Source organism: Copidosoma floridanum, unplaced genomic scaffold (genome assembly GCF_036245765.1).
Source record: "Copidosoma floridanum isolate Cflo_tuat_1 unplaced genomic scaffold, Cflo_Japanese_pri ptg000013l, whole genome shotgun sequence".
NCBI lineage: Eukaryota > Metazoa > Arthropoda > Insecta > Hymenoptera > Encyrtidae > Copidosoma > Copidosoma floridanum.
The window spans coordinates 28606986-28627093 of NW_028321890.1; the positions used below are offsets into that span (position 1 = coordinate 28606986).

The window sequence follows — 20108 nt, forward strand, 5'->3', positions numbered from 1 at the left end:
TTTTTTTTTTTCCTACAAAAATAAATTATCGGATTTGTCTATAAAAAGTTTGGTCTTTTCGACGAGATGGTCACACCGGGTATTGCAGCTCATCGCTTTGAAACCCAGGCCATTCACACTTTTTATCTTCCCCCCCTAAAAATAAATAAAAATTATAAAGTACTAGTACAGGTACGCGTTTTCATCGAAAATTGCACACCAGATGCATTCGAAGGATCAAAAATAAAATACCCCCTTCTTTTTTTCCGAGCAAAAAAAAAAAAAAAAAAAAAAAAAATCCTCCCTCTTCCGTTAGGGACGATCGACCACACCCGAAACAGAATAAATAAATAAATAAATGAAAAAAAACACCGAGAGTGCAAAAGGCCGTCAGCTTCAAAGCGCAAGCGTATAATCCAGGTAAAAAGGCAGCCGCTTCCATCTCGCCCCCACCCCGCAAAGTACATTACGTATACGCAGCCCCTATCATTAAAATGGTCCACTGCTACATCAACTCTCGCCCGCCACCGATTGACCGGACCGGCCTCACAACTGCTCGGACAGTATGATCACGTGGACGGCCTGTATGTTGTCGTTGTGGCCCACCTTGGCGGCGGCAGTAGATCCCTTCTGGGACCTCGACTCGGCCTCGATGACCGTGTGCTCGCACCCCTCGGCCTCCGCTCGCTCACCCTCGGGCGCCTCGACGCTCGGCGAAGCTGCCATGGTCACCGACGCGTCGGCCCCGCTCGAGAGGCTGCTGTTGTGCGCCTCGATGACGTCGGGTATGCGGTGCGAGAGGCTGGCCTGCCGGGAGCTCGGCCTACTCCTCGCGGGCACTGCCTCCCGGATCTCGTCGAGACTCTCGTCCGTGAACTTGACCCTCGGGCCGCTCCTGGCGGACGAAGGGGCCGGCGGGGGCGGCGGACAGCTCGACTCTACGCTCTCGGGGTGCATGGACGCGCCGCTGGTGATGTTGTTGGACGTAGAGCTGGCTGCGAAGGCGCGTCGCCGGAGGAGCGCCGCCTCGAGGAGGCCGTTGGTCTCGGCGCCGAGGAGGTGGTGCTGGCGCTCGACCATGGACCTGGCGGTGGCCGCGGCGGCGAGTAGCTCGTCCGAGGCGAGGCCGGTGCGGTGGCACTGGTGCTCCTCAGGGACCGCCTCGAGCAGTCCCGAGCGGTCTAGCCGCCTGGACAGGGTAGCGGAGGAAGCTGGCGGTGTCGTTGTGTGGCTTCGGGCTCCGATGGGCTCGACGTCCACGATCTCGAGGAGACCGGATTTGTCGACGCGTCGGACAGCGCTGGTGGTGGGGGCACCGGCTGGAGCCTCGATGACAACGGGGGTCCGGGGGGTGGTGGTGGTGGTGGACGTTGAGGCACCACCGCCCCGGGGTAGGGTGGCGTAGTAAAAGGCGGTGTTAGTGCCGATGTGGGGCTGGGCGGCGACGGGGGAGCGCAGGTACGTGGGCCCGGGACTGGTGCTCGAGGGTCTGTAGGGGTCGCTCTCGATGACGATTTCCATCGGTGGTTGCTGCTGATGCTGCTGGTAGTGGGGGGCCTGCTGCTAGAGCCACGTGGTGCGCGATTTTCCGGCTCGCGAGCCGGTGGGCTGGTCTCAGACAATTATCTCGCGGATGATGCGCCGACCCCGGCTGTTGGGGGTCGAGTAGCCAGACTCCAGCGACTCGTCGTACGCTAGGCTCACCTGTTGCGGTGGCTTCGCGTCCTCGTCGTAGTTTTCTTGATACGGGAGACCCGACACGTCGTACGGCGAATCTGGAAATTACAAAATTGACCATCAACATACGTGTCGCATGAGTTACCGAGCGAGATTTTGGATTTTTGTAGCCCAATGTGATTGTTTATCACGGTATCGAGTTGGTGAAAAAAAAAAAAATAAAAAAAAATTTCACGGTACGCGTTAGTACGAGCGAGCACGTTCATTCGATTTGTCGAGAGAAAGAGAGTACGCGCACGCGATCCTTTGTGTGGATGTTTTCGCTTGTGCGTATAGGTATATCGGCTGTTAAGCGAATTGGCCAGAGTATTTGTTTTGGGGGGTTGAATTTTAAAGTGATTTCAAACGACCACCGACGACAACCTCGCGCCGAGGCTACTTTACCAAACTCTCAATCAGCTTAATGGGCAAACACGGCTCTGCAATTAAACACGATTACGTCGGTACGGGTGATCCCCCCAACTTTAATGAAATCCGTCATTTGGTCTCCTGCAGCAACTACCCAAGTCTCGAGTATGTCATACTTTGAAACGTTGCGGTACTTGGTTGGATTACTGTGTAGGTGCGTGTTTCAGATAAAAAAGGAAGAAGAAAAAAACTGTGCGCGAGTCTCTGTCGATAATCCCGGCGTTTAAAATCACGTCAGCGCAGCGAGCCCGGATTCTTCTCGGCACGATTGACTTTCCAACGAAGCCGTGTCTCTGAGTATTCCCCCCCCCCCTCGTTCCTCCGCTCCTGCTACACGGAGAGCAGCTCTTAATCAAGTCCAGAAGAGAAGGAGGAGCCAGTGCAGCGCTGATTTTCCGGAGAGGCACGCCTGCCTCTTTGTTGGCTTTTTTTTTTTTTGTTTTTTTTCTTCATTGTTCCCGCGTACGTCTCTCTAACTGCAGCCACCCCTTCTCTCCCGGCTAAGTACCATTACCGTCCACTTTTCAAGAAAAAAGAGAGGAAAAAAAAAAAAAAAAAACGAAACTACCCCCGAGGGAAAATAAACTGGTCGCCTACAGCTATAAGGGCAATGTAAGGAAAAAAAGAAAAAAATAGTGGTAAATACTGACCGACGTGCTTTTGCGTCTTGACGACGGGGGCGAAGGGCTCGCAGAACTGCTGCCTGCTCAAGTTGTGGCTCTCCCTGTAGTCGTCGCGCTGCGGCAGGTAGTGCGGATGGGTCGGGTAGTCGGACTCGGTGGTGCCGTACCCACCCATGTCGTACGGGGTGCCGATCATACCGACGTTGGGCCCGTTGACGCCCACGCCGTTGGCCACAGCCGCCGATTTCATCTGCCAAATCGAGTCCTGCGAGTTCACCGATCCGCCGTTGTTCGAGTTCGAGTAGCTGTTCTCCATGTAGCCCATGTTCACGCCTTGGTAACAAAAAAATAATGCGTGGTTTCATCACTCGTGCACAGCACCGATCGAACCGCGGACGAGTGCATTTTTTTTTTCTCAACTTCCAAGATCCTTCCCGGGAAGCAACCGAGTAAGAGCAAAAAAAAAGTTCTCAAGGAACAATTTTTCGATAATTACTCGGGTTCCCGGGGATTTTTCGCACCCCGAGGCGGCTTTTATATTCAAGCGTCTTCTCCCTCGCTTGCACCCGATGCGAGTTTTTCCATCCGACGTAAAACTTCTCCGGTCGTTTTTATTCATCGGTGCAGCTTAGAGACGGAGAGCCGGTACTACGGAGTTTTGATTGATGTTGCCCGCCGATCGCGGCTCTAATGTATACACCCGTGCGTTTCAGCCCGAATATTGTCTCGTTCGACTCGAAACTGATCCGCGACGATTTATTATTCGCGAGCACCCAGGTACATGGGTATACATATATTATAACGTATCTATCGGAGTGCACTTGTATTTTAAAGGACGTCTTGGAGCTTGAAAAACTTTTTTGCATCGGACACAAGGTACCACACTGGGAAAGGTACAGGGTGCGTAATATAACCAACACCAAAAATTAGTGGGGGGGAGGGAGGGGTAAAATGGAACACACACACACAACTGTACCACATCACATGAAGTATAATTAGTAAAACCCAAAATCCTGCATTACCATTGTTCTCACCGTTCATGTTGTGGTTCGGCTGGTGGTAGCCGTAACCCGATTGCCCGTAGGCCGGCGTCTTCGAGTCCTCGAGGGCCAGAGCGTGGTCCAGACTGTGCTCCAGGGCCTTGTTCTCGGCGTAGTAGGGCGGCGGCGCCTGGGTCTGCTGGCCGTTCGCCGTTACCAGGCTCGGTCGGACGCTGCGTTTCGCATGCAACGGAAGACACACAAGTTATATCGTATACGTTGGTCATCGATGAGTTACCGTACGTTTCCTACGTGGCTGGAAATTACGCTCTCTCGGCGAGATGCGAGTGAGTCAAGCTTCTTTTTTTTTTTCCAGCATAACATCATGCGTACACGAAGAGACTCGCCGATATAATGAGTAACGCCGATGTTTCCGGCGGACGCGTTGCGTCACGTAAACGATGGTTGGTACTCTTGGCGAGCCAAATAACGATTCAATTAACGGCGTTCCATAGTCGCGCGAGATACGCTAATCCCGTTAAAAGTCGAAGAATGGAGGAAAGCTCGTGTAAACTGTAGGGCGAAAAAAGCTCGCGACGGAAGGAAACGCTGGAGTGGAGGGAGCGCGTTGTATATACGCAAAACGTATACTCCGAAGAGTCTTTGGACTCATTGGCCGGTCTCTCTCCTCCAACTGCGAAAATATATGTACAAAGTAGATACTGGGTTTTTGTTATCGCAGCGAAATCGCGAAAATTTGCCAACTGGAACAACGAACGAAACTTAACGGAGCAAAGATACTTGACCTTAGTTTGGGGACTCCTATGTTTTATTTTATCCATAATGTAAAAATAATCCATACATTCCAAAGTGTAAAAGCACCAACGGACGAGATGCCGAAAGCACCCGCACACCTCTAATCACTGTAACGCCGCGTCTCAACGGAGTATATTTGTGCATCAGCCGAGCTGCAGAAATACATCCAGACGAGAAAGAAGCCACGGGCAGAGACCCCGAATCACCGAGTTAGGTATTTCGCTCCCGGGCCTGGCGCCCAAACTGTTTGCTCGGTATATATTTATACAGCGCGGATTCTTTGCCAAACCGATCCTCGGAGCGCGCCTTTGCATCAAACGGTTGGCGGGAGGGGGGGGGGCGAGCTACTCGTCGTTTGGATGAAATAAAAGAGCGCTTATCCTCCGCTCAAAGGACCGGCGGGGGTGAAATTGTTTTTCTCGGCGGATTTCCACGAGCATTAAACCGTCGTGTGGACTGTCGGTACGTGGTTTGATTAAAAATAACTCGAGATCATCGTGTCCGGGCTACCGCGTCTATTCAGCCCCTCGTACGTATGTCGTGGAGATAAGCTGATCCGTCGTCGTTGCGCGTTAAAATACCGTGACACGTGCACTATGTATGACATTGCGACGCGTAGCGAAGAAAATTAAACATTAGAGCGCGGGAGGAGAGAACAACGTTAGAAAAGAAACGAGGCGAACGAAGCGAAGAAGGAAATCCATTTTTGCGTTCAGCAGCAAAAAAAGGGGGGGGGGGAGGAGCGGAGCTTTGACTCCACTGCTGATCGCCGAAAAAGGGAGTAAAAACAGCATCGCTTGCGTACACGTATACCTGTAGCTCGTGATTATCTGCAGATTTTGTCGAAAACCGAATTTTCCTTCCCGTATACAATCCGCACTATACGACATCTCTGCTTTGCAAGTAAGTATAATACCTTGGTGCGCATTTAATACTTTGAGGAGATGCAGCGCCTCTGGCCGCGCGCGGCGGATCGCTCCCGAGGAATGCAAGCCTCTCTCTTTACCAACACGCGCGCGAGGAGAGACGTTCCATGGACCCGAGCCCATCGAGTCTGCCTCTCTTTTTCCTTCTCCGCGAGAGCATCTTCTTACCCGCGCAGCTGCTTTTATTTGCCCCTTCGTGTTTTATAGATCAGCTCCGGACATCCATCACCCTTATATATATATATACGTTTATCGGCATGCGATCGTAATGAGCGTTTATCGATCGGTACGGCACAACGATGCTAATTTGAAGCGGAAAGAAGAAGGAAAAGTGACGTCGATTCATCATTTGTACCAATAGCGTATGCGCGAGTATTACAAAACTGGATGAGCACCTGCAAATAGGGTCCGGGTGATTTAAAACGCGGAAGTCGCCAAAGTATATTACATTCATGTACATGTATTAACATAAACCAGTTTTTCGCACAACGCTCATACCATCGGCTCGTCGTCCCGTGCGTGTACATCCTGTAACTCGTAAAATAAAATCCTCGACTCGAGGCTCGCGAGTCACTTCCTCCGGAGCTGTCCCTCTTTATCTCTTTTATACACATATATGTATACAATATACCTGCTCTTTGTCCTCTCGGTCGACGTCTTCGCGTAGTGTATATATTATATATACTTGGAGCCTCGATGAGACTTCCATTTCACGCTTTACGAGTCAGCGCGGATTAAGAGGCCAGAGAGAGGCAGCACCTATATATATACAAGATGGGGGGAGGCGAAAGAGCTGCACTTAGGGATCGTCGGCCGATCTGACTTTGAAATTTTTTTCATATCGCGCTCGGCTTGAGCTCCGAGGCCACCTCGGCTCCTCTTCTCCGTCTATATAATACACTTTTACTTAACCGCGAGAACGAAAGGGCGGTCGCTAATTCCTTCATGTACTCCCGGGGGAGCTATAGGCCCCGGGACCAAGTTATGATTGAATCGAGGAAAATCGCCGAGGTCGCGATGCTCCGCCCGAAGAGACAGGGAAGAAGGTGCTTTAAACTTGGACTCTTTTTTTCTTTCATTTCCCCCCCCCCCCTCTACCCTTCGGAACTTTACCGTCCGTTTCTTCTCCGTATAGATATGAAAGGTAAACGTTGGGAGAGTCGTGGGTAAGTGTATGACGTGCTGGACGCGAGCGAATTCCGGGCACCCATATCCTGTGAAACCTCAAGCGCTGCTCGGAGAGTCCGAAACGGTTCATTACACCGCGCTGTGATACTTACAAAGGGCTGTGGATGGCGTCGCGTAATTTCCAGCCAAGAGGAGTACATTGCAAAATGTATCGCAGGTATATAATATGTGTATGTATGTATACTTACGCGTTGGAGTCCATCTCGTAGTCTTTGGCTTTGGTGGTGCGCTTACGGCAACGGCAGAACAGGAAGAACAGCGCCCCAAAGAGGACGGACACCGAGCCGCTCACCAGGAAGGCTATCGTCGTCGGGCTGGCGAACGCACCGGCTTGAGCTACGTACGAAGGACCGACTACAAAATTCGGTTGTTAGCGCCATGTGCCTACCGGTTTTTCCCCCTTTTTTCTCACAGCTTCGAGGCCCGGGAAAATGGAAAGTGCCCAACCGGCTGGTGAATTACCGTTACCACGATGCAATCGCGGCGCTTTCGAGGTATACGAATGAAATATTGCTGCGAGGGGCAAAGAAAACGTGACCCAACCGTACGCGCATCTTCGAATCCCACCAAATTCTTTCCATTTTCTCCTCACAACCGCTGTACTTCGGGACCCACAAGTTGAAGAGCAGAGAGAAAAAAAAAAAAAAAAAAAAAGCATCCACTCACTCTCAGCCTCGGTGTACTCGCCGCACCGCTGCCTGTCGGCCTTCAGACACAGCCTGACGCGTATCCTCGGATCGGCGCTGGTCGCCGCTGGATCCCTGAGCCTGTCCTCGCGCAGAGTCGGCCCACTACCGCGTACCTCGAGGCCCCAGTCGTCGACGATGCGCCAAGTGTTGTCCGACCCAGAGTCCGATTTTTCGATCGAGGCCACGAGCCCGAGGCAAGTCGCGTCCACGTTCACGGCCAGCATGCCGCTCTCCGGGTCGAAGCTCACCCGCTGGGGCGACGGGATCCTGGCCACCGCCGTTGTCGCCATCACCTCGTCCGAGTAGTCCGAGTGGTTGTTCGTGTTGTACACTTTCACCTAACCGAGGAAAACAAAAAAAAAAGACATGTAGTTTTGCGCACATATAGCGGTACCAAAAGCAACAACCCGAGGAGGTCCGTTTGAGTGGACTTACCTTGAAAGTGTAGGTCTGGTGCTGCTCGAGGTCGGAGACGTTGCAGGGGTTGGACCTGCGACAGTCGATCTCCGACCACTGGCCGGCTGGTCCACGGGGCGGGGCGCAGCCGGCTGCTACGACCTCGTCACCGCTAGCCACCCGCCTGTAGGAGACAAAGTACTTGGTGATGGGTAGACCGCCGTCGAAGCCGAGGTCCCAAACGAGGGCCACGTGGGTCGGCCCGACGTCCATGGGCCTGACGTTGTTGGGCCGCTCGGGGGCGCCCTTTGGCTGCAACTTTATGGACGAGACGATACTCCCGTGGATGTTGATAGCGCGACAACTGTAGTCCCCGTAATCCGTCTCGCGGATGTTGGTTATCTTGAGGACGGAGGTGTAAAGGTCGTAATCGTTGTTGCTGGTGGTCGATATCTCGTAGTGGCCGTCGCTCGACGAGCCCTGAAGAGGCGCCAGGTTGGTCCCGAAGCTCCACTGGAACTCGGGCTTGGGCCAGGCTTGGACCTTGCACGTCACGTTGGCGGTCTCGTGGAGGTTGTTGGCCACCTTGTCGTAGAGGTTTAGGTTGATGGGCGAGTGCTCGACTTTGAGCATCATCTGCGACTCGACGGCGTTCTTCACCTCGTTGTCGAAGACGCAGGTGTACTTGCCCCGGTCGTTGGCCACTATCTTGTCGGTCTCGGGCCGAGCGTTGCCCAGAAAACTCAGGGTCGAGTTGACCGTGACGACGCGCCCGTGGCCTTCCAGGGGAGTCGTCGTCACCTTGTACAAACTCTGATCGCTCGTCAGCTCGGTGTCGTCCTTGAGCCAGCGAACCGAGGGCCGGGGCTTGCCCTGAGCTACGCACGACACTTGGAACGAGGACTCACCAACCCTGCAAAGAACGGAGTTTTTTTTTTTCTTCTCTTACTACAATCCACAGGAAATCGCTACTCATTCACAGAGCAATTTAAACCCAACGCAGAGCCAATCTCTCCTGCTTCGTCTCCTCCTCTTTTTTTTTTTTTTTTTTTTTCACGAGGTACTTATAATTACGGACAATTCGTACAATTGATGGCCCTCTCGTTCTCCATGTAAAGCCGCTATCGAGTTTATTTATAACAACACCGCAGGTACACCCACACAATATGCGTATACAGAAGCAAGAGAGGGAAGATTCAATTCGAAAAGGGTTAACTATAGCAACGTGCAGATTCCCTTGGGGACCTCGAAAACAATTACGCGCTGGAGGGAAAGAAAAGACACCCATATTAAACAATAGGATATATACATAATACGTATGCACGGGTGTGCCGCAACGTGTCATTAAAATGCATAACCGAATTGCACTTGTTGGCCCAAGAAAGTTAGATCACGGATGCTCCCAGGGGAGACACGAAGGCTAATAAGCGTTTCTCTCTCTCTGCCTATTCCATTGTCTCACGGTAGTTAGATATCATTAGACCGCGCTGGAGGTGCACTCATCGTCGTTTTGAGATGCAGCGAGAGAAGGAGGAGGAGGAGGAGGAGGAGAGCTAAATGGCTCTTGATTGGAGTGCGTTGTTAATTTGTAATGCACGTACACATAAACGATGAGATAAATTGTTTGAGGGGGGGAAAAGAAAAGAGCTTACTTTCTGGTGAGGTGGGGCTGGAGCTTGGTGAGTATGTTGGGTGGTTTGTGCACGGTGAGGTTGACGGAGGCGGACTCCCCGTTGCCGATCTCGTTGAAGGCGTGGCACTTGTAGGTGCCCTCGTCCGCCAGATGGACCGAGTTGATCTCGTACTTGGAGCCGGAGAGCTCGCTGGGCTTGATGCCGGCGTCGACCTGGTGGGACCAGCGGAACTGGGGCTCCGGGTAGCCGGGCGGGTTGGCGACGCACGTCAGGATGACCTTGTTGCCCTCGGTGGCGATCGGCGAGTCCGGGGTTATACGAGCCGGGCCGGGCTTGTGACGGACCCGGAGCTCGACGCGCGCGCTCGCCGAATAATTCTTACGCTCACCACCCGACGGGTGGATCGTGTTGGTCGCCCGACACGTGTAGTTGCCCACGTGCTCGGCCGTCACCCTGTTCATGCGCAATATCGGCCCATCGATGCGGAACTCGGGTCGACCTGTCAAAAATTTCATTATTGAAACCCCTTAATCGATTGTCGTGCATATTGATTGGCACTTTGGGCCAATCTCACTTTGGGTTATCAAAATGATCCCTTGTTGATTGAAACAGCGATGGAGTATATGAAAAAAAAAAAAAAAAAAAAAAAAAAAAAAGTAAGTAGGAGGGATGAGGATATTTACCTTCGCGCAGCCACTCGATGGTCGTGGGCGGTGGGTTAGAGGAGACGTTGCAGTGGGCGGTGAAGGGATCCTCGACCTCGGCGGTTCTCACGCGCTCGCCCTCTATGGACACGGTGGGGGCGTACTGGACGTCGAGGAAGAGGAAACTCTCGCCCTTCTTGCTCAGCCCGTTGTCTGCCTGGCAGGTGTACTTGCCCGCGTCCTGCAGCGTGACCGTCTGTATCTCGTGGTTAAAGGTCATGGCGACGAACCGCTCGTCCTTGATCCACTTGACCTTGCCGACCTCGGGCTTGGAGTCGACGTTGCACTTGAGGACCGCCTGCGAGTTGAGCTCGACCCTCAGTGGGTTCTCCGAGCCGATGGACACTCTAGGGGAGTAGCTCACGTCGAGGGTCAGCCTGTCCGAGAGGGTCTCCCCGGCTTTCATGGCCCGGTTGCGCACGACGCAGCGCAAGGTCTGCCGGTCGTCGTCCTTGGTCGGGGTGAACTCGTACGTCTTGCCCGTGTGGATGACTGAGTTGGAGTTGCCACGGTACCACTTGACCTCGGGCTCGGGGCTGCCGCCTTGGGTGTTGCACTGGAGCTTCATGCGCTCGCCCTCCTTGGCACTGGGCGAGTCCGAGGATATGTAAGGCGGACTCGGGGCGCGCAGGACCGTCAGCGTCACGTTCTTGTGGTAGATGTTCTCCCCGGTGCCGCTCACCTTCACCCTGCACTCGTACTTGCCGTTGTCCCGCTCGTACGACACGTTGCGGATCTCGAGGTCGTACCTGCCCTCCTCGGGTTTCATGTACACGGTGTAGTAGGGCGCCAGGGGCGTTTGCTCGACCGCGGCGCTGTCGTGCCGGTCGTTCGTGTGGGTCAGCCAGTAGTAGGTCGCGTTGACCCGTGGGGCGCCGAATCGGCATTGCAGCTTGACCGTCGAGCCCTCGTGGGTGTCTATCTGCGTTTCTTCGACCCCGACTCCCAGAGCTTGGCTCACTCCTGAAACATTCGAGGCAAAGGTACTCGTTACACCAAAGTCCATACGCATAGTGCGGTTTTGTTTATTCATTTGTTCGATTCAATCAGCATCATGAGTATTACTGGTTGTCAAAATAATCTTGGGTAGTATTTTGGGCACAATTTCATTGGCGAGTTTCAAAGACCCATTCCATTGCATTTTAATTTTAAATTTGAAAAAAAAAGTAAACAATGCCAATGTGAAATTCAATGTAGATCTACGTCACAGGAAAATAAATTCCAAACGCTCCGCTTGTATCGCCTAGAGCTCCAGTTTACGCTCTACCTCAGCAGCTGTATATAAATATCTATACCGTGTACAAAACGATATTACGCACGGCAGCGAAATAACGTTACCTGGTACTTTAATGATCGACAAGTGAAAAGAGCCTTGTAGCACAGTTGCGCAAGTATTGTTACGAGGCAAAAGGACTGTGACGTCTTTTCCGTCCTCGTTTTCTATCTCTCCTTTCTTTTTTGTTTGCAAAAACCCTTTATCGAAGGAGCATTGTCGGTTATACCTATATATAATCCTCCGTCTCGTAGGAAACGGAACTGCCTGTGCATATATATATATTTTCCAACTCTGGCCTTTTCTCGTCGGTCAAAAAACTAATCGGACAAAGCCACGCTTATTTTTGTACGTACCAGCGGCAAAGTACGGGTGTCTACGACTGATAAGCCCTCATTTGCCTCAATGACAGAGAAAAACAGTATACTTTGTCCGGGCGCAAAGAAAAATGGAGAGAACTTTCATACACGTTCCGGTGGATGTTTGTCTTGCGAACTGGTCGAGTTTTATGTACATATAGGATCGCGCCTTCGAAGGATGTTTGGAAGGGCGCCAGACGATTTAGTTTTTTTCCTTCGTACCAACGGGTGTTGGCTGATTGTTGTTTTTTTTCGCTCCGTCCACGCGAAAGGTTTAAAAATGATTGTGACAAATACCCACAGTTTAACGAGCAATGTGGTTTAATCATCTTTTTTTTTTTCCTCGTAAAAGGGTGCATGTAAATGTGTTTGATGAATTTTATTACGACTCGCGTAGCAAAAGGACGTTTATTAAGCTTGACTGATTCCCTCGACTAAGGAAATTCGTTACGGAAGCACCATGGAGATTATAACGAGAATTTGCTCTCTAGCGATGAGTATAGAGGAATAAAATTAAAAACAAAAAAAAAAGGTAAGATTCTCGCAATTTTAGCTACTCCCTTTGACGACGACGGTCAATACACTTTTTTTCCTCAAAGCTAATGCGCGTCTCGAAGCAATCAAACACACCCATGCACACACAGAGCAAAGCTCTATAATGAACATTTTTGAAGGTAAAAGGTAAAATTTTCTTATTAAACGAGCCGTAATTTCTTTCTGTCGAATAATTCACGCAGCCTGTCTAGCTCGGCTAGCTCCTATTAATAATCGCTAATTGAATTCTCGAAGGATTTTTAATTTTTCCCCGTTTTTCCCTGCATTTTTCCGAATCACCAATTCAATAGATTTTCACCCGATAACCTTTGTTACAAACAATTGTTATTCGGACGGGGAAAAGAAAAGCCGCATTGTAATGTAAGCAATAAGTGGACAGAAAAATTGGAAAACAAGCGAAGAAGGGATATACAATGGAAAACAACACCCGCAACCTACAAAATATTCCCTTTGGCGATTCTCGACAAACGCGAATAAAATCGCGACCCACATGCTCACACGTGCATCTTCGCCTCCAAAACCTGCATAATTCAAATTTCGCGTCCTCATACCACCGGACTCGGCGCAAAACTCGACCGAAAATACTTTAGCTGCCACTGCAAAATCCTTCAACTCTGGCTTCTCTCTTTTTTTTTTTTTTTTTTTTTTACAGTATTCACCGATTATTAATCGAGTGGGTGCATCTGCCGGCGGTGCACGCATCGACAACCGTTTTCCCCTCTACATGCATGTATATATGCCAGTTACAGGCGATAACAATACACATCGGATCGGCAGCTTCTTCTCTTTCTGGCACGGGGAACTGTTATGTTCGCCGAGAAGTTCAACGGGACGCGAGTGCACGGGTACATGTAAGCGCCTACATTCAAGCCACTCGTACACACACGTTGCTGAGAACGTGTAACGCCGCGATGGAGACGCGAGAGAAAAAAATCACATCGTGTACATGTACCCGCGACAACTGACGCCGGAGGGAGAAGGGGAGTGCGTGAGTACCGTTGCGTCGTACCTTTCTCGTATACGCAGCAAGACACACTCGTCTTCTTAATAACCCGCCCAACGGGACTCTATACCGATTTTATCTTTGCCTGTCGTCCGGATGGATATTGGGGGCTTTTTTATGCGTGTACAATAATGTTTTTTTTTTTTTTTTCTTTCTTTTTTGTTTTATCGAGTGAGCATAAAAGACAGATCTTACGTGATGGCCAGTTGACGTTTATTCGTGTGGTTGTTGTCGGGACGACGGGATTCCAGAGATTTTGTTTGCGACGTCTCTCGGTTTATTCGTAAGATTTAATTGTAGGTAAAAGTGTTACGGAAACAGAGAGTTGGAAAGTATATTTTTGCGGAGGGGTAATCAGCTGATTAATTCGAGTCACAGTCATTTAATACACTTCCAACTCGCGTTATTAACATCATGTGGGTATGATATAGTATACGAGTGTGCCTCGTTCTATGATGGATCAAACGAGTCGATTCATTAGCCGATCTTCATTGGGCATAATTATACGTACGGTGGCAAACCCAAGCAGGCAAAGGCAATAAAAGTGCACGCAACAACCAAGTTTCGTTATCTGCTTCGTGGATCACTGCCATTATCGTTAATTACACGCGGTAGGTACGTGTATCATAATGCCATGCGACTCGATCGAATCACCGACGTATCCGAGAGCTCTGTTTCGAAACAAACGACAATGTTGTAATAAAATTCTGGGTAAAAGTGTGCTCGACACGCAACCTTTTGTGATTTATCTTGGGGTCTCGATGATAAACAAAAAAAAACAAAAAAAGGAAAAGAAGAAAAAAAACAAATTTCATCGCGGCACGTATACCCGTGTACGACGATCGAAAGAGACACTCGCTCGGTTATTGGAGCGTGTACGCGCGCCTGCGACAATCACGGGCCAACTCGATTTACTCCCGAGCAAAAACGTATAAATGCAGATCAGTTCAATCATAAGAGCATTGAATACGGTACATATATATATAAAAATGAAGAGAAAAAAAAAAATTGATGTCAAACAATGCTACTTATTCTGCCACTTATAGCTCGGAGCCGTACACCTATACTGTACTGTATAGGAGAAAAGTGATAAATGGTTCGGTGGTACGCTTTTTCCTAACACCGAGAAACGACGTGTACACAAAAGTAGGTATAAGGTATAAGCGCAAACCGCGAGGAGAAAGGGACATAACAAGACGGAGACCCGCGTCTCGAATGTGCCGAGTGTCTCTCTCTCTCTCCTCGTAACTCGCGGCTGAATGTGGGTCGACCGATGGGTCGCGTAACGGTAAGTCGACGTGTTGCCAATCGCCTTTCTCTTTTTCTCTCTCTCTCTGTGCCAGTCGACTTGTATGCACGTTCAATAGAGTATTCCAATACACGTGAACGCATGCGTTTTAAGGACAAATAATTTTCATACCGGTAAATTGGCATGGAATTTCATACGATTGTCGAGAGGGAACAAAAATCGCAATACGTGGTCGATGGCCCATCTTCGAGGATGACCTCTCAAGTTCTCCAATTGCTCGGTAAAAGTTTATGAATGGACCCGTACACGTGTGATCGGGGGTGTTTTCGAGCAACTTTCTAGAGTGAAAGGGCAACTTTCAGCGCAACGCGCGGAAGCAGTGATACTATATACTTTTTGGCTTGCGATGGCGTGTATGTATACCGATAATAACCGGGTTCTCGTGTGATAATAGTTGTTTTTGCCTGTCGTTGGTCATACCGATTGCTCTGGCGATGGCGTACACCGAGACAGATTTCTATCAAAGTATCGGCAAACGAGTGGTTTGCCGATCTCCTCCCAAATTACACGGGATCGAAAAGAAAGTCGATACCGGACGTACACTTTCCTCTCAACATCGGTATATATACATATACATCATCGCGCCAAAGTGGCCGCGAAATGTCTCGCCACTTTTCGAATGCTAGTTCCCACTTTGCCCGCCCACTTTCACCCCACCGGGATTATTTTTGTCGCCCCGCGTTTTCTCCAACCTAGCAGGTGAATTTCAGCGGCTCGACGAATCGCAAACGGGTTTGATTTGTTTTCAACCGCGGCATATGTTATTAGGCGTTTGAAAATGGAGCGCCTGCGTGGGTATGCAAGATCGGCGCACCGCGGGCGGTTTTCAAAAGCGATCGAGTGCCCTCGGGCCGGGTCGCGGCTAATTATTTCCCCGCGGAATCGAAGCCGATGGGATTGTTCAAGCAACGCTCTCATCGCGAGCGGGGAAAAAATAGGCGATAGTGAGTATACACGGAGAAGAGAGCGAAAGGAAAATTACGTAGACACATACACACATGCAGGTGTGCACGTTGAAAGTATCGCGATCCGCTTGGCTTGGCGCGAGTGACACGATTTCGCGGCTTGACTTCTTTTATTTCGCTACTTGAGCGTGTGTTCCACACATACACGTGTATATAGGCGCATACAGAGGCGCGCCTTGCATTTTCAGTGAAATGTGCTCTTTGCGAGTCGCTGATGCGCTTCAGGGACGAATATACAGCATACGCGGAGCAGATAATCGGTTTACGCGACGCTGTGGGCGCGACGATTTATTGAATTTCACGAGCAAACTCGCACGGCTGTCTATGTATGTATAATTTTGCGCGTTTGAGCATTTTTGCGCACACACAGAGGAGGGAGAATGTTGTTTTGGGCCCTTTTGCGCGAGATCGGCTTGCCGGTAATTTTCGCCGGCACATCATCGGAGGGGGGTAAATACCGAGGTAAATACCAACCCCGAAACGCGCGCAAATAATCAGCTTTGACTGGAATTTTCGGGGCTCCGGTTTTCCCGGAAATTTCCTCGGATGATTATCAGCAGCTTGACAGGAGCTTTTTTTAAAAAAAAACTCCATTCATCTACATGGACCGCGTGAATGGAACGTATGCATGTACGAATCGCGATCGAATTTACATAAAATGGCCCGGCGCACTTGAAAAAGGCACCGCTGTGCACGGAGAACTTTTTCTTTTTTCATCTTCAGATGTGGGTTTACGTCCGCGTTATCGCAGAGTGGCCGAGCGCTTGCAACGAAAAAAAGTACACGGTAAACTGGAAAAGGAGACGAGCAGACTTGCGTGTGTATACGACTCGGGCGCGGAGAAAGAAAAACGTCACATGTATGTACATACACGGGCGAGCCTCTTTTACTGCTGCAGGTGTGTTTTTACCTGTGCTACGCGAAGAAAAACAAAGTTTTACCGAGACAACGGCGTATAAGTGCACGGCATGAAATTTGTACGTGTGTATATATGCGCGACGGAAGAACAAGGGAGACAAGAAGAAGGAGAAGAGGAAAATAAGTCTAAATAATTCCTAGGGCGAAAAGTTTGCGATCGGCCATCGGTACGCCGCACGCGCGCGGAATACGCGACAAGGCTAGCCTACATATTATATAATACCCGCGTGTCATCCTCCATTTTTGTCCTCCATCGATATGTTTCCTCAACCCACCCTCCTCCCCTGTAAATGCGTGTGTCTTACCACGCTTCTGGCGACGACGCGCGGAACATGTTTTCCCGTCTGCGGACCCTTTTTTTTTTTATTTTATGTTCCACATACATATACTTGTACGCGGCCGTAGGTGTGTACAGCATCGCTCGTATTTCTGGGATATACGTAGAGATCGGGGGTCGAGATATACGCCAAGCGGAGACGCCGGTGGGTGGAGTCGGGGCACGTGACCGGGCTCCGGGAAGCCGAATATCCTTCGGAGCAATGAATTTTCATACGGGACGAGATTCTACTTTACGATTGCCCTTCCCGGGTATATGTGTGCACATATTACACGGCAGTGGATATTTCGGGGGGGGGGAGTTGAAAACTTTATGCGGGGTGTATACGTGTCCGTGAATTATTGCCAGTCGATGAGCCGCGTGTGTGTGTACATGGACAAAAAATGTAGGATTCGCGTGGTCCTACATTATGATATGTTCGGTGTCTCTTGAAACTCGAACGTGTATTTCTTTGGGCTCCCCCTCGCAACGATTACAGCTGTCTTCATTGACTCGGGCCCGGAATGTGTATTATTGATCGAGCGCCACCGAGACGCGTCTGGTTCATGTTTGTTTAGAGAAATTTTCACACAGCTGCGTACATCATTTTCCATCGTCTTTCGCAGGGCATAGGAAAAAAATCGTACCAATCCGAGCGACTGTTTCTCTGCACCACTGTATACCCGCAGCGTACATGGGTACGAGGAGGGAGAGACGAGGGACAATGTATTCCTTTGATTCGGTATCCGCGGAGTATGCACATGGAGACGAGGCAGTGTCGCTCCAGACCAATCGATTTTCGCGCCCATGTGAAACCAAATGAGCGAGAACGGGGCCAAAGGTGTCGGGCGTGGATTTTCCCTCTCTGGAAAACACTGGTATTATCCGCGACAATGACCGTAATACTCGCGTTGGCCATTATCGACGAGGGTCTTTCGTTCCACCGAAGGAGGGTGGGGTGGGGGAGACTCAATTAAAAGCCGCGTGGAGGGGCTTTTATAATTTTTCGCCTCGTCGAGGATTTTTAAGGAAAGGGGTCAAGTTGTTTATTGAAAGGATCGACCGGCGTATACAGCGAGGAAACGAGCGTCAATACAGTAGGCACGGAAATAGCGAAGAAAGCTGCAGCGCTCCCTCGAAAGCTTGTTAAATCGGAATCGGTATATACACGGGAGATGCGGTGCTTAAAATTTCAAGACTCTCTCTCTCGCCGGGGCCAAGTAAATGTAGCTCGTTTCCCTCTTTGCCGGTGCAGTTTTATTCGACGAAACTTTGCTCGAAGCTCCGAGGCAAATTTTTCAAGACAAAAAAAACCATCGAGTCGATCGAACGGGCCGAGGTGGAAAAAGAAAAGCTAGGGGGAGGGGGATGGAAAATAATCCCTTCCCGCTCGCTTCGCTGAGCCTCGCAAGGATAAATCCACCCCGTCCTCATTCGCGCTCCTCTTTTCACTGGGCTGCAGCCTCCCGATCCGTCTTTGGCTGCGATTACGCGCTCTGACGATCATGTCCTCCGCTCCGGATCCCTCTTTCGCCGAGCGAAGCTGTAAATGCGTTTTAATGGTGGCTTTCGGGGCACGCGAATACACTCGACGGGGGATGACGGCGGAGCGCGAGTAAACCGGCAAAGGACGCGGGAGGACTTGGAACAAAAATGCGCGTGCAAGCACGGGAGGCTCGTGGGAGTGGAATTTTGCGCTACGTCAATCTGCATGGCTACAGATTTGCGCTTCGCAGCTCTTTGGCCCGTGAAATTTCAACGTAGCTGTCGTCGTCGTGGTTGCCCGATTTCTTCAATTATACGACATCGTTGCTCTCGCGAAACTCTTCCGCACCCCGCCATTGGATTTAATTTCCTATACTGCTTGAATGCTCTACGCGGAATTTGTGTAAGCTCACACACACACAAAAGAAACATCCAGCTATTGGAAAAAAAAGAAGAGTATAAGTATAGTGGCTCAGCACGAGCATGCAGTCTTTGTCGCATGAGCACACTCTTATGCGAGCTTGTGAACCGTGCCTGCATGTATGCTCGGGCTCGGCAATCGTACCTGCGTCCTCGACCCAAACTCCTACCAACCACCTACGAGCACACACACACACACACACACACGTGTCTAATTACTTGCACAGCAAACAAATACACAAGTGCATGCTAGTAGCTAATATCCTTGGAGGCACGTAATGTCAAAAGCGTCGAACGCGGCTGACGAGAGCTTAAATATAGCTACCGTGTGCGGTTGTTCTCGTGAACATCGGAATCACGTGTATGACTACACGTAACTCTTAACATTTATGTTTAAGCGTATCATCAGGGATGCGGTTGACCCGTAACTTTTCATCGTAGGTATAAGTAGGTAAATGCGAGGTACGCATATGCAGGGAAAAAAAAAAAGTGTGGCCGTCAAGGATTATAAGTATATATACGTGTGTGCACGGAAGAGAAATAGTTACGTGCGCTCGGGCAATTATAAAATGAGCTCTGCTGGGCACACATGCATTAAAGTACGTTCATACGTTATAAAATGCGAGCGTTGTACATCGCTGTACATACACAGGGAACCAAATACTTGGTGGTGTATATGCATGTGCACACCATTTCTTGCATATTATCATACGTACGTTTCGTGCGGTTAAGGAGTTTTGTAATTCCAAGTTGGTTGCCAAGGGAAAAAGGGCAGATCGCAAAAGAGCCAAATTGTTTTTTCACTCGTTTGTAAATTGTTAGCTCGGCTCGACCCCAATCTCGACTAGGGATCTATCGAAATTAGAAAAAAAAAAAAAAAACAATCGACACGCAGCGAAGGGGGGTGCACACAACCGATAAGCTCTAAATCTCATTTTGTACACAATGTGCATGTGTAAATACAACAACAACAACAACAACAACAACAGATGAAGAAAAGACGGAGGGTGGGAGGGGAGACTGCGTGTAATGGCCTACCTATACACCCCGGCCATTTCTGCCAGGTCGCGGGCGCATTAAAATTCAAGCGCGGCTGCTCCCGCGGAATCGACGCGAGCATTAGCCATTAAAGCGCTGCAGCTTGCATCAAACTCGATTAAAGCTTCAACAACGAAAACAAAGTAGCGCGCGCGCATCAATCTTGTTTGGTATATACGGTGTTGCTCGTAAATAAATCGCTAACGGTGTACATGTCATACTTGTTTGCGTATATCGAAAAGCGGGGAAATGCTTACTAGGTACTATATTTATAATATGTGGCGATTCATTGTAGTTCTCTCTCTCTATATATTATATGCGCCGTTTGAGTAATTGGCTCGTCAGCTTGGAACAAGTGAAAACGCAAGCGTCGCTGTTATAGTATGC

The 20108-nt window shown here is 50.0% G+C and overlaps 2 protein-coding genes across 4 annotated transcripts in view; both read right to left on the reverse strand.

The window, feature by feature from the left end:
• Positions 1-354: 354 nt before the first annotated feature.
• On the reverse strand, positions 355-1584 carry LOC149374989 (uncharacterized). Its single transcript, XM_089590785.1, has one exon. The coding sequence runs from the start codon at positions 1498-1500 to the stop codon at positions 526-528; it is 975 nt and encodes a 324-aa protein (XP_089446911.1). The 5' UTR covers positions 1501-1584; the 3' UTR covers positions 355-525.
• Positions 1585-1593: 9 nt separating this feature from the next.
• ed (hemicentin protein echinoid) overlaps positions 1594-20108 on the reverse strand; it is a 33886-nt gene continuing 15371 nt past the window's right edge. Inside the window, exons 2-9 of one of the 3 annotated variants that reach the window (XM_014354841.2) lie at positions 10060-11043; positions 9395-9875; positions 7782-8655; positions 7324-7684; positions 6846-6993; positions 3770-3960; positions 2775-3080; positions 1594-1754 (exon numbers count right to left, since the gene is read on the reverse strand). In XM_014354841.2, coding sequence (XP_014210327.1) covers positions 1594-1754; positions 2775-3080; positions 3770-3960; positions 6846-6993; positions 7324-7684; positions 7782-8655; positions 9395-9875; positions 10060-11043 — 3506 coding nt within the window. Of the gene's footprint in view, positions 1755-2774; positions 3081-3769; positions 3961-6845; positions 7012-7323; positions 7685-7781; positions 8656-9394; positions 9876-10059; positions 11044-20108 lie in introns of all 3 variants that reach the window. The other 2 variants (XM_014354840.2, XM_014354839.2) reach the window with 2 other exon arrangements.